Raw genomic sequence first — 11,996 nt, forward strand, 5'->3', positions numbered from 1 at the left:
TTAAGGATCATCCAAACAAAACCAATATTTATTTCTTCTGAAGAGTTTCCAAATTCTGAAGCTGATAAAATTTGTTAATTTTACTGCAACTTACAAAAAATTAATTTGATTCTCCATGCAGAAAAAGGCAGAAAATTCATAATCCCAGCCAATTAATTTAGAAAAACAAATTTCAAACTAAAAGATGAATAACATCAACCTCTTTTAACCTCAATTCATTCCCTAAACTTCTCATCCCTGTGTAGAATTTCGAATCTCATCGATCATATTATCTATTTGATGTACTGCGACATCCACTTGAACCCTTCCCCATAACCCATTTTACGGACAATACTGCACATGAAAACCTCCAGGGCTCGGACATTGGAATCGGAGAGGTTTACTTTCCCTTTGCCGGTTGTACAGTTGGATAAACCAAGATGGAAACGCAGCTCGTCCTCTGATGCGGCATATGGTATGTCAATCTTGTTACCGAGGATGAGAAATGGAACGCTAGCTAAGGCTTCATCGGATAGAAGGGCATCTAATTCTTTCTTTGATTCCACAAACCTCTCCTTATCGAACGCATCGACAAGGTACACCACTGCATCTACCTGCAGCGAAAAATACATATATATATTCATATTTTGCACCGTGTAAAATTTGGGCGTTAGAAAGGTGTTTATCGAGAATCCACAAGAAAAACCCTGGAACAGTTGACAGGCTAGAGCTGAGATCCAGCTTTAGGAATCGGAGTAATCATATTTTTGGGGTGAAACGTATGTATGTCGTGTCCAATAAACATGGACGCCAAGACCAAGACAAAAATCGGTCTACAAGTGTATACCGGCCACAGTACTGACTACACGTCCAAATATAGCCTGCCCACTTGAACAAGGTTAAAACAAAGTTGATTGACATGTTAGAAATACTTCACATGTGAGGAAGATCCCACATCGCTTAAATAGTGGGTTGTAGACATGTATATATAGCTTGACGGGTAATCCTCCTAATGCCATATAGTTTTGGTAAAGAGTGAACTTCATCAAGAGTGTATGTAAGTCAACACTCATTACCCGTGGGTTTGTGAGCCCGAGCCCATGGGTGCCCGTGGGTATATCCACACAAGTGGGCCCACAGGGTCATTAACGAAATTGTCACGGCCTAGCACGACAAACCATATTTTACTAAGAGTGAGGATAACTGTTGATGGTATTTAGAGCATCAAGCATGTAAATATTATGAGCTGGGTGGTTAAAGTGCTAAACTCGTAAGACTTTACTTTGTGGGATAAGACAGTATTCTAGACAGCCTCAGTCCTCATGACCGTCTCGTGAAGGGCAGTTATCTTTCGACACAACTGCTCTTCTGGCCAGATGAACTTAAGTCTATACAACAAAATCATCAAACTACCAAGTAAGTCGATTGATCTGTATTAGGTCTCTTGAAAAAATCATCGAAATTATTCCCATGGCAAGTTCATACTCTTGTGATCTCTCTTCTGCACCATTCCGGCATAACTAACGGGAAAATCACCATGAATAATACAAATATTCACTAATTTCCGTACAATAATATCAACTTTTGATTAACCATGAATAATACAAACTTAGGGAATGTTTGCCTAGAATAATACCAACTTTGGTTTATAGCATATTATTTGCAAAAAAACAAATTTAAATTAATGGTTAAACAAAAGTTGGTATCATTCTAAGAAAATACACACGTAAGTTGGTATTATTCATGGTCAATCAAAAGTTTGTATTATTGTAGGGAAATCAGCAATGCTTGTATTATTCACGACAACATTTACTAAATAATATCTCCGAGCCGACACCAACCCACTAGTTTGTCAGTTAAAGCTAGACTTATTGTCCCTCTTAAACAAACACATATGCTAACCACGGCTAATAAACAGAGAAAAACCATAGCAATGAATCAGGCAGGAAGAAAATAATACTAGCACCAGGACAACCTCAAATTACCAACCTAACTGCTAACATTAAACTGCACATACTATGATGCTTTACCATACCCTTCAAAATATCAAGAGATCAAGCCCGAAAGACCACATTAGTGCATTACCACAATCGATCGCAACAAAAATGACACTGCTATTTTCTCAACCAAACAAGAATCTCCAAAACCCTATAAACTAACTAGTGCCTCGTCAAACTGATTTAACAAACCATTTGGCTTCTAGATCTTAAAAAATAATTGCTCATCATGACATTCAACGTATTCGAATGATGCAAAATATGATGGCCGACCCCAATGAAACATATTTTGCTAGTTAGTCTGCCTTTTGGATTCACGATTTGCTCAAAATGGTTCAAAAATAACCTAAAACCGACCATAATTTGCTTTTTTTGATTCGCAATTCGCAAGGCGATTAGCGAATCATGTGACACTAGTCGACCCCAAGAAGTAGAGCATTATGATAAAATAAAATAAAATAAGCTTAAACATTTAAGCAAATATATTCACTATATTTACCTCACCCAAACAAAAAAGCAAGTAAAATCCATCTATTTGTATTCACTAGCAATCATCCAAATCACAGCTAGATGAACAAACAATTTTGAGCTTCAATAAATTGTAAATGACATCATGAATACATATCAGCTCAATATCAGACCAAGTGACCAACAAATGTACCTTAGCATAGTAATCCTTCCAAACTCGACGAGCAATTTGGTGACCTCCCAAATCAAAAGCTTTGAACTTGATTTTTCCAATGCTCAACTCTTCTGATGTGGGGTGCTGTGTTGGTTGATGTTGAACAAGCCTCTGCATTCACCGATTAGCTATAACAATAATCAAACACCAAATATCCTCCAAAAAGAACCTCCCATTAAAAATAACTTGAATTTACCATCATCCAACAAATTATACTACTCAAACATACTCAAAGACACCCATCCATATTACTCATAGAGTAGATCATATCACTTATCAAAACAAAAACTCATCATCATATCCATTGAAGAGAATTTTATCATCATCAAAATCATCCCAATGAGTCTGGGTCTGAAGAAGACTTTATATGAACGACAAATGGAATTGAAATTGAATTCATGTAGCAATCCTAATCTTTTCGGATTAGAGCTTTAGCATTGTTGTTGAATATTCATAGACATGAGAATGGCATTCCAAAATTCATAAAAATGAGATGGGCATTCACAAGCTCCTGTCAATTCCTCTTGATTAACAAATAGGTATTCCAAAAATCACAATTTTTTCCAAGAATATTCATTAACATGAGATGAGCATTCCAAATTGAATCTATCCCTGATATAATTCATAAAATTGAGATGAGAAATAAAAAAATTATTAATTTTCCCTTGATTAGCTAAATGGGTATTCCAAAAAGTTGAAAATTTTTCCAAAAATATTCATATACATGAAATGGGCATTCTAAAATTTCAATCTACCCCTAAAACATTTCATAAAATTGAGATGAAAAATAACAAAATCTATTCATTTTCTCTTGATTAGCAAATTGGGTATTCCAAAATATCATTTCCTATAAAATTCATGAACAAAAGAAGGGCATTCAAAAATTCAATCATTCCCTAACAAAAATCCATAAAAAATTGAAAAGGGCAACTACATAATTAAATAATTTGAACAGAAAATCAAGTAATCATGATAAAAAAAATCCACATTCAAGTTATTCGGATCAGAAAAACATCAATGAAAAAAGAGGCAAAGAGAAGGACCTCATCTTTGAGCATATGAAGAAGGGTAGTTTTCCCAGCATTATCAAGACCTAAGAACAAGATTTTAGCCTCTTTTTGCCATAACCCAAGAGAGGCTAAGATCCCATAAAACCAATCAAAAAGAAACATGATTTGTATTGGAAATTAAAATTTCTGGGATCTGAGCAAATTGAAACTCAACGTTGGATCAAGGAAACTTGGATGATCAAGGAAACTTCTTAGAAATAAATGCAGCCGACAAGTAGTTTCATTGGAAAGAAATGGAGTGATGCAAATGTCTGGAGAGAGAGAGAGAGAGAGAGAAATGGAGAGGTGATGCGATACTGGTGTAAGGCTGTGTCATGTCCTCGTGGGTAAACCGGGTGTTCGAACCCGTTTTAGGTACGGTATTACAAATCGAGTTATTTCGTACTCAATTTGATTTGATTTTTGACTTGTAAATAATTTCACCTCAGGGTTCCTTGAATTAATCTTAAATATTTAAAAAGTAAAAATTCAAACTAATAAAATAAAGGTTAATAGAAGTGCAAATAAAGTATTTTCTTCGTTTTTTTAGTATTTTTCACATTTAGAATATTTCACCTTAAGGAGAGAAAAATTTAATTAATGTTTTTGACGCATATTTAGAAGATAAAATATATTCATTTGAGATCTCGTTAGATTCGTCTAAATATATACTTTTTTATTATGTATTTTTTATAATTTTTTTGTTATATGTATTTAGAGATTTTGAAGTTTAAAATTTGCATTGAAAACTTTTCAAAAAGTAAATGAGAAGAACAAAAAGAAATGGAGAGATTAATTAATATACTTTAAAAGATATAAAATAAGAGTAACTAAAAAATTTAAATAAATAGTAAGGATGATTTTCTAGTATCAAGGAAAGTGTTCCCCCACCCCTAGGTTAATTTATACCTAATATGAGGAAATCAATTGTTATTTTATTTATTTTTCATTATTTTCTAACTAATTTTTTCACCTCTCTAACAATTAAATTCATTTAACTTTATATTTAATTAAGTATGTTTTTTTACTTTGATTTTTATTTACCTTTTAATATTTACACTCAATTCAAGCAAGCCCTTGAAATTATTATTTAATACTCCTATTACAATTTTTATTATCTATTTGCTCCCAGCACACCTAATGAATTAAAACCACCATTGCCACACCCCTTGAACCACCACAGCCCTACCTCCCCTCCCACACCAATATGCTAGGAACAAATACATCTTGAAGAAGATTATTAAAAATGATCAATATGTGAGATTATTGGTATTGGATGAGTAAAAGGTTAGATTTTTCTTAACAATTTTTTCGAATTTTTAATCATATCATTTTCGATTTTAATTGATCGGATCAAATTTAGATAACAAATTCTTGTTTGTGGGTCTGATCGTAAGATAGTCTTATATTAAACAAAAACTACCCAACTAAATTAATTACGTCATATTAGACGCTAAAATGGACACTTTGAATATTACACGTACACAATTAATTTAGTTATTTAAAAGTGTAACTTTTTGAATCTCATTGTAAAACAGACTAACACAAATATGGATAACCCTTTAGGTAAAAAGTTGATATATTTTGTACTCCTGTTACTTATTAATAACCATGTTAAAATTGTTAATTATGACAAACTTTCAAACCTTTTTCAAATACACATTTGTTTAGATCTCAAAAATACACTTTTAAAGGCCAAATAAATACACATTTTTCAAACTAATGAACACTAAAATAAATCAATTCCTATTTTATTTAATTTATATCGAAGATTCAAATTTAAAAGACGTGCATATGATACAAAATTCTATTTAATTTATGTTGTTGCAAAGCATTTTATTATTTGATATTATTTTATAAATAAAAAACAAGATAGTTTTAAAACACATTTACACTCTTCATTGCTATATTGAAGGTCAAAATTTATTAACCTTTGCTAAAAATATTTTTATTTAAATCAAATCAAATAACATTAAAATCTCATGTGATTTTTGCAAATAATCATTGATAGCATAATCCCTTAACATTGAATCCCACATGATTTTAGCAAATGATTATTGCTAACATATTCCCTTGCGAGTACTCTTCCTTATAAATACACTCATACAATAGTAAAGGCATTCATAAAGTGTCCTAATATTTCTATTTTTCTTGATAAAAAATTCATAAAATAATTAATTATATTGAATATGATGAAGAATTCTACTATTATTGTCATTTCTTTAATGCTCATATTCTTGGTCATTTTTCCTACTGGTAAGTATGTTTTTCATGTATAAAATATAATTATGTAAATTAATTAACTAACAACTAATAACTAACAACTTATCATATAAATTAACGCAAAGGAGGACTTAAATTTTTCCTTTTTATTTATTCTTAAATTGATTTTAGTTTGAAGCAAGGTTTATTAAATTATTATTTTTTTACATTTAAAGATGAAAAATTAAAGGTTAATTTAATAGTAGTAAAATAACTATCTAAATGAGGTGAATAATTTTTATTATTTAAAGGAATTAAGACTTCTAATACAATAGCGAAATCATCAAAGTTTTAAACACTTATTTAGTTATGATCTCCCTCTTATTATTTAAACACTCTTTAAGACAAGGATTGATTCTTACTATACATACAAATATACCAATTTTCTGATCTCCCTCTTGTCTGTACATTTTCTCTATCTAACCTCCGAATAAAAAAATTATAAATAAAAAAATTATAATTGATGAATAATATATATTTATTAATATATAATTAACGAGATAAAATGGAAATCAATGCAGGAAGCTTGGGTGAGATATGTAAAGATTTATATCCAACAACAGCAGCTTGCACAAGAAATGTATGTAGAGGATTGTGTAGGAATTCTAAGGTGTTTCAGCAGTTGATAGGTGCAATTTGTTCTAGTAAAAATTTATGTCAATGTATAGGTACATGCCCATACATATAATAAACCACACAATTCATATGAATAAATGTTAAATAAATATAAAAATAAATGTAAAATAAACGTTATGTTTATTTTTATAATCACAAAACTTACAATAATTGAATACAGTATGATTTCATATGAAATTATTTGTATTTTTTATTAGATGAAATTATTAATGATATTTACTATTGATTGTTGATCAAAATAATTTCTTATTATTATTACTAAGCCTTAAAGATAAGTATCATAGATATCGATATAAATAGTTATTAGCATCCGAGTGATTACTCCGTATCTTTTGATATTTTTGCCTGCTTTTTATTCCACTAATTTTAATCTTATGTGAAAATATTGTATTGATGACTATAATTATAACTATTGATCGACTATAACTATTCTAATATAGCTTTTAAAACTTTAACAACCAAATTAATTCACATATCTCATACAAATACATCACTTTACACAAAGACAAAGGACTTACTCTAACATACTTTCTCATTTTTTTTTCGGATTACAAGATATGCTTAGGAAAGGGAAGACTTGGTGGGAATTGAACTTGTAATTTTTTTTGAAAAGTAATATTTACTCTCTAAATGAAAAAACCCCGATTCTCACACTCTTAGTTAGCAACATAAAACTTAAAAAATATGAGAATTTTTTAGTCATACATTGTAAATTCAAAGTGACGGTAAAATAAGTAATAGCCTTAGTTAACTGTTCTTAGGATGCTTCACAACCACCACAGGGCACTTTACTTGTTTGGCACATTCCTGACTTACGCTTCCTAGAAGAGCCCTGCCATCACAATTTAGATTTAGCAGTTGGCTTATTTGACTAGATGGCTAAGCGGTAATTGTCGTCAATGATAATATTTGATAAAATAAAATATTATTTATTTTTATATATATTATATATTATTATAAAAGTGAGTCAATAACAAAAAAAACAATGATATTTGAAAAAAAAATTTTACAAAATAAGCTTAAAATTCACCTTTTCAATTGAACTAAAATCCAATATAAATCAGTTTTTAATTATTTGCCCGATCAATAAACAAAAACCAAATTCAATCAATTAATTATCCAAAATTCGAATCTTTAAGTCCGTCTATTATATTCCATACAATGATTAGAATATGTACATAGTTTATAGATGTAAAAACTTTTTTTTTCCAAATACTTTAAACAAAATATTATATTGCTTAGTTTGAGATAATTAGAAATAATATAAATATAATTACCTCTTAAAAAATCCGTAGTCATGGCTTCCCATAACCAGCATATGAGCACCTAGTTTTTCAACTGTTCCACATATGACGCTTTTGGGATCACCACTACCAACTTTCTTTTCCACCTTAATCTGATTAACATGAGAATATTAAGAAAATTATTGATATACAATAAATTTATTAAAAATATTCAAAGTAACACAAAAACTTGTATACGGCCGTCTCATGTGTACGACAAAAAAATTATATTCTTGCCGAATTTAAGCTTTAAAACACCTACTTTAAGCCTCAATTTTCCTATTTCAAAGGCAATTTAATTTTTTAACTATCGACTTCAATCTTTAAAACATTCATTCCACCACTTAAAATGTCAATTCTAACTCTTAAACTCCTACCACAACTGTTAATTTTATATTTTACTTTCCTACTCCAACCGTAAAATATCCTTTTTGAGACTTTGAATGTATATTCTAATGGTTTAAAATTTGTCAAATTCAAGACGTAAAATGCTTATTACAAGGTCCAAAATGTTCAATTAAAGTTTTAAAATGATAATTCTAAAATTATAGGCTGAATCTGTGAATGGTCAGATCGCCATCTCAAACGAAAATTATACATTAAGTATTTAAATTAGTAACCAAAAAAATAAATAGGTAATAGAAGAAGTATATACGTTAATGTTGGACTCCATACAAATTTTTTGGGCTTTAGTCATTACTGAATCAACAAGCTTCCTTGAGTAATTTTCCAAGGTTGCTACACCATCATTTCCAAACAAGTATCCTGCCAAACAATAAATGTATAATAGAAATTAGAAAATTAAGTACTCATTTCACAAATTTAAAATTTAAGAATATTTAAATTAGGAAAAATGAATTTTAGATATCATTCTTCAATTTTATACATTACACAAATATACTATCACTAACTGAGTTTTTAATTAAATGATTTTAGTCATAGCCTAGGCAAGACCCATGTTTAAATTTTTCCTACGTACAATATAATTTATTGTGTGCTAATTATATGAGCTTTTGAAACATTATTTTTCAACAAATATATTTTCCGTCATATCAAATATTAGGTTAAGAAATCAATCCAACTAAAAGCTTAGTTAATAATTGAGGCACGCACATATATTATATATTCAATCATGCTCTATCACGCTAAAAGCTTTTGAATTAGAAGTGTGAATATATCCCCTGAATTAGAAGTGTCAATATATCCCCTCATATTTACCGCACATAATTCCACTTAAAATAAGATTTATATTAAGTCACTGACTTGGGCTTATTTGCGTGAAAAATCATTATGCTTATATGACAAGGCCTCATAAATTATTAGCCTTTTTTTATTTTTATTTTAAGATCGTTTCATCGAGAGAACACAAATTAATAGAGGTGTTCAAAACATATTTAATGACCTAAAATTCACCCGACTCTACAATCGAACCGAAGATCGGAGATCGGACCGGTTCGAACCGGTCCGATCCCGGTCTAACCCGGTTTCCTTCCGGTCCGGTTCGGGTTTAGACTGGAAGTAATTTTTGTTACCAAAAAAAATTAAAAAATTGAAGATTTGAAAATAGTTGAGCAAATTAATTATCATATTAGAATATTTGAGTTAAGAAAATTATTTTGTGTTAGAAATAAAACATATAAAATTCTTTAAATAAGTATATACATGAAATTCTTAAATATTATTTCCCTTTAAAATTAGTTTTATGTACATTCGGTCTAACCTGAATTTTTTATTAACTAAATAAACAGCAAGTCTTGTATGAGACCGTCTCACCATGAGACGGGCCTATACAAGCAACCCAAAGTTAAACTTACAAAGCAGTTAACTAAATAAAAACAGTTTTTGATTAAATTTTAAAAAAATTTTAAATTAAATGAATCCATATTAAGCCGTCTCACAATAAAACGGTCAAGAATTTGTCTAATATATAATATAAATACACCCTAAAACTAGGAAAAGTGAGTTGAACTAACCAGCAACATCAAAAGCAGAGTAAGCAGGAGGAGGGGGCTTGACATAGAGAAGAATAAGAATAGTAGAATTTGAAGATTCTTGATTAGGAAGTGATATTATGTTATTAATACACCATGATAATGCATACATGCTTTCCTCGCTCTCATCTATGGCTACCACTATTTTCTTCTCTTCTCTTTTTTCTACTCCCATTTTTTTAATTACTTAATTATTTTTTCTATTTTAATTATATTATTTCTTTTTTTCTCACTCTAAAATTTGAATTTTTTAAAAAAGATAATAATTTAGCAAGTGAATAAAAAAAGAGATCTTTTGACTATATTTATAGAAAGGAAGATAAGGTGGTATTTTTTTGGTTTTCCATTAGCTTTCTTTTGTTTGTTTTAAACCCAAGGTTTTATGAGTTGTTTGGATTGTCTCTTTGTTGATTTTTCTTCCACTTGTTTAGTTAAAGTGTCTTAAGCTCCTTTACTTGAAAATGGTATCTATACTTTGTAATTAAATTATATATTTAAGAAAAATTAAATAAGAAAAAATCTAAAAATATAAAGAAAAATTAATTTATGTATAATTTAATGGCAATTTCATATTTTTAAAAATATTGTAACCTAACATACAAATCGTTCAATAAAACGCACTTTATATATGGTTAAATAGTCTAACTACAATAAATTATGAAAATTTGAGCTCCTTACGCTGAGATCGTTTCATTAAGCCCAATTATAATTAAATGAGATGATCTCTGACAAGAGCAGCAACAACAAATATAAGTTTAAATTCAAATCTAATTAAACTCAAAATTTATTTAGATGAAGATATCTAATGTTTATTTTCTATATCCTTAATTTATCTCATTTTTTATTTTAGTATATTTCAATGATATTGTCTCATTCTTACTTTTTGATATAAATCACCACTTTTTACTCTATACTTTCTCGTTTATTTGGTAATACTCCACTATAACTAACTGTATCTATTTTTTTTATATTTATGTGAAAATTACGAAATATAAAAGTATTATTTATTACAAATATAAGCAATGTGGGCCGAGTTTTGGGACCTCGGCTATTATGTTTTGTGTTTTATGTTATGTGAATACTGTGAATATAGTCTTCTTTTAAAATAAATGGGAATGAAAGATTGGAAGCAAGACAGGTGGCTACTTGCAAAATGCCAATTAATCCATTCAATCCACTCTCAAATGATTTAAACTACGTTAGCCAGGTGGCTACTCTCTGTCGGAAATGTTTAAAATTCATCTGATTGATATCAATCTAATCTAATTGAATTCGAAATAAGCATTTATGAAAATTAAAATTTAATTGTGAAGATATTTATATGTATTTAAAAATCAAAATCAAAATCAAATTAATTTAAAATATTATATTTAAAATTCACCTTAACATCCAAATAAACACCTATAATTACTCTCATCGGAGTGCTCTAAATTTGTTTGTATTGCTATTATGTTGTAATATATATATATATATATATATATATATATATATATATATATATATATATATATATATATATATATATATATATATATATATATATATATATATATTATCATGTCTCCTTCACACGAAATTTCTTTACGATATAAGTGTTGATGCACCACATGATTTTCATAACTTAGTGCTAATAATTTCTCTTGAAAAGAGAGATGAATAAGATTCAAACTCGTAAGCAAGTCGTAACCTAGATTTTTAATACCACAATTGATTATTCATAAGGTGATGATTAAAGCCTAAAATATATTATATTTCCTTCATTTCATAATACTTGTTATATTTTTCTTTTTCATCTGTTTTGTAACACCATAACATTTTATTTCTATTTCAAACCTCATTTACTCTTATACTTTATTATTATTTAAGGATAACAATGATATTTTGTTATCCAGCTGGTCTTGGACGAGACGACCTCATAATGAGACCGTCAATTTGGGTTGGCCCAATTCGCGCGTATAACAACCTGGACATTTTTTCCAGTTTCTGAGCATTTTTTAATTTTGATATCAAAGATATCAATTTTGACCTTAAAGGTATCAATTTGAAAATTGATACCTTTAAGCTCAAAATTAATAAATGCCAAAAAAATTAAAATATTGTTACACGCACAAATTAGG

General features: G+C 29.0%; 2 protein-coding genes across 2 annotated transcripts; both read right to left on the reverse strand.

The window, feature by feature from the left end:
* Window positions 1-4,144, reverse strand: LOC130799120 (GTP-binding protein SAR1A-like). Its single transcript, XM_057662193.1, has 3 exons — window positions 3,702-4,144; window positions 2,638-2,769; window positions 1-593 (listed from the first exon to the last, which is right to left on the reverse strand). Exons 1-3 carry the CDS (start codon window positions 3,828-3,830, stop codon window positions 273-275), a joined length of 582 nt encoding a protein of 193 aa, XP_057518176.1. The 5' UTR covers window positions 3,831-4,144; the 3' UTR covers window positions 1-272.
* Window positions 4,145-7,055: 2,911 nt separating this feature from the next.
* LOC130799121 (uncharacterized) lies at window positions 7,056-10,305 on the reverse strand. The gene is made up of 4 exons (XM_057662194.1): window positions 9,862-10,305; window positions 8,544-8,653; window positions 7,883-8,001; window positions 7,056-7,437 (listed from the first exon to the last, which is right to left on the reverse strand). Exons 1-4 carry the CDS (start codon window positions 10,052-10,054, stop codon window positions 7,353-7,355), a joined length of 507 nt encoding a protein of 168 aa, XP_057518177.1. The 5' UTR covers window positions 10,055-10,305; the 3' UTR covers window positions 7,056-7,352.
* Between the last annotated feature and the right edge of the window lie 1,691 nt (window positions 10,306-11,996).

The sequence above is a fragment of the Amaranthus tricolor genome, chromosome 14, assembly GCF_026212465.1.
Source record: "Amaranthus tricolor cultivar Red isolate AtriRed21 chromosome 14, ASM2621246v1, whole genome shotgun sequence".
Classification (NCBI taxonomy): Eukaryota; Viridiplantae; Streptophyta; class Magnoliopsida; order Caryophyllales; family Amaranthaceae; genus Amaranthus; species Amaranthus tricolor.

Bases quoted from the DNA above. Each gene is read 5' to 3' on its own strand.
- LOC130799121 (XM_057662194.1), bottom strand. From the start codon at position 10,054: ATGGGAGTAGAAAAAAGAGAAGAGAAGAAAATAGTGGTAGCCATAGAT. The intron at 8,654-9,861 runs GTTAGTTCAACT...ATTGTTTGGCAG, and splicing joins CTCTGCTTTTGATGTTGCTG to GATACTTGTTTGGAAATGAT. The intron at 7,438-7,882 runs GTAATTATATTT...TTGTGATGGCAG, and splicing joins GACTACGGATTTTTTAAGAG to GGCTCTTCTAGGAAGCGTAA.
- LOC130799120 (XM_057662193.1), bottom strand. From the start codon at position 3,830: ATGTTTCTTTTTGATTGGTTTTATGGGATCTTAGCCTCTCTTGGGTTA. The intron at 2,770-3,701 runs GTCCTTCTCTTT...CGGTGAATGCAG, and splicing joins TTCATATGCTCAAAGATGAG to AGGCTTGTTCAACATCAACC. The intron at 594-2,637 runs GTACATTTGTTG...TTTTCGCTGCAG, and splicing joins GGAAGGATTACTATGCTAAG to GTAGATGCAGTGGTGTACCT.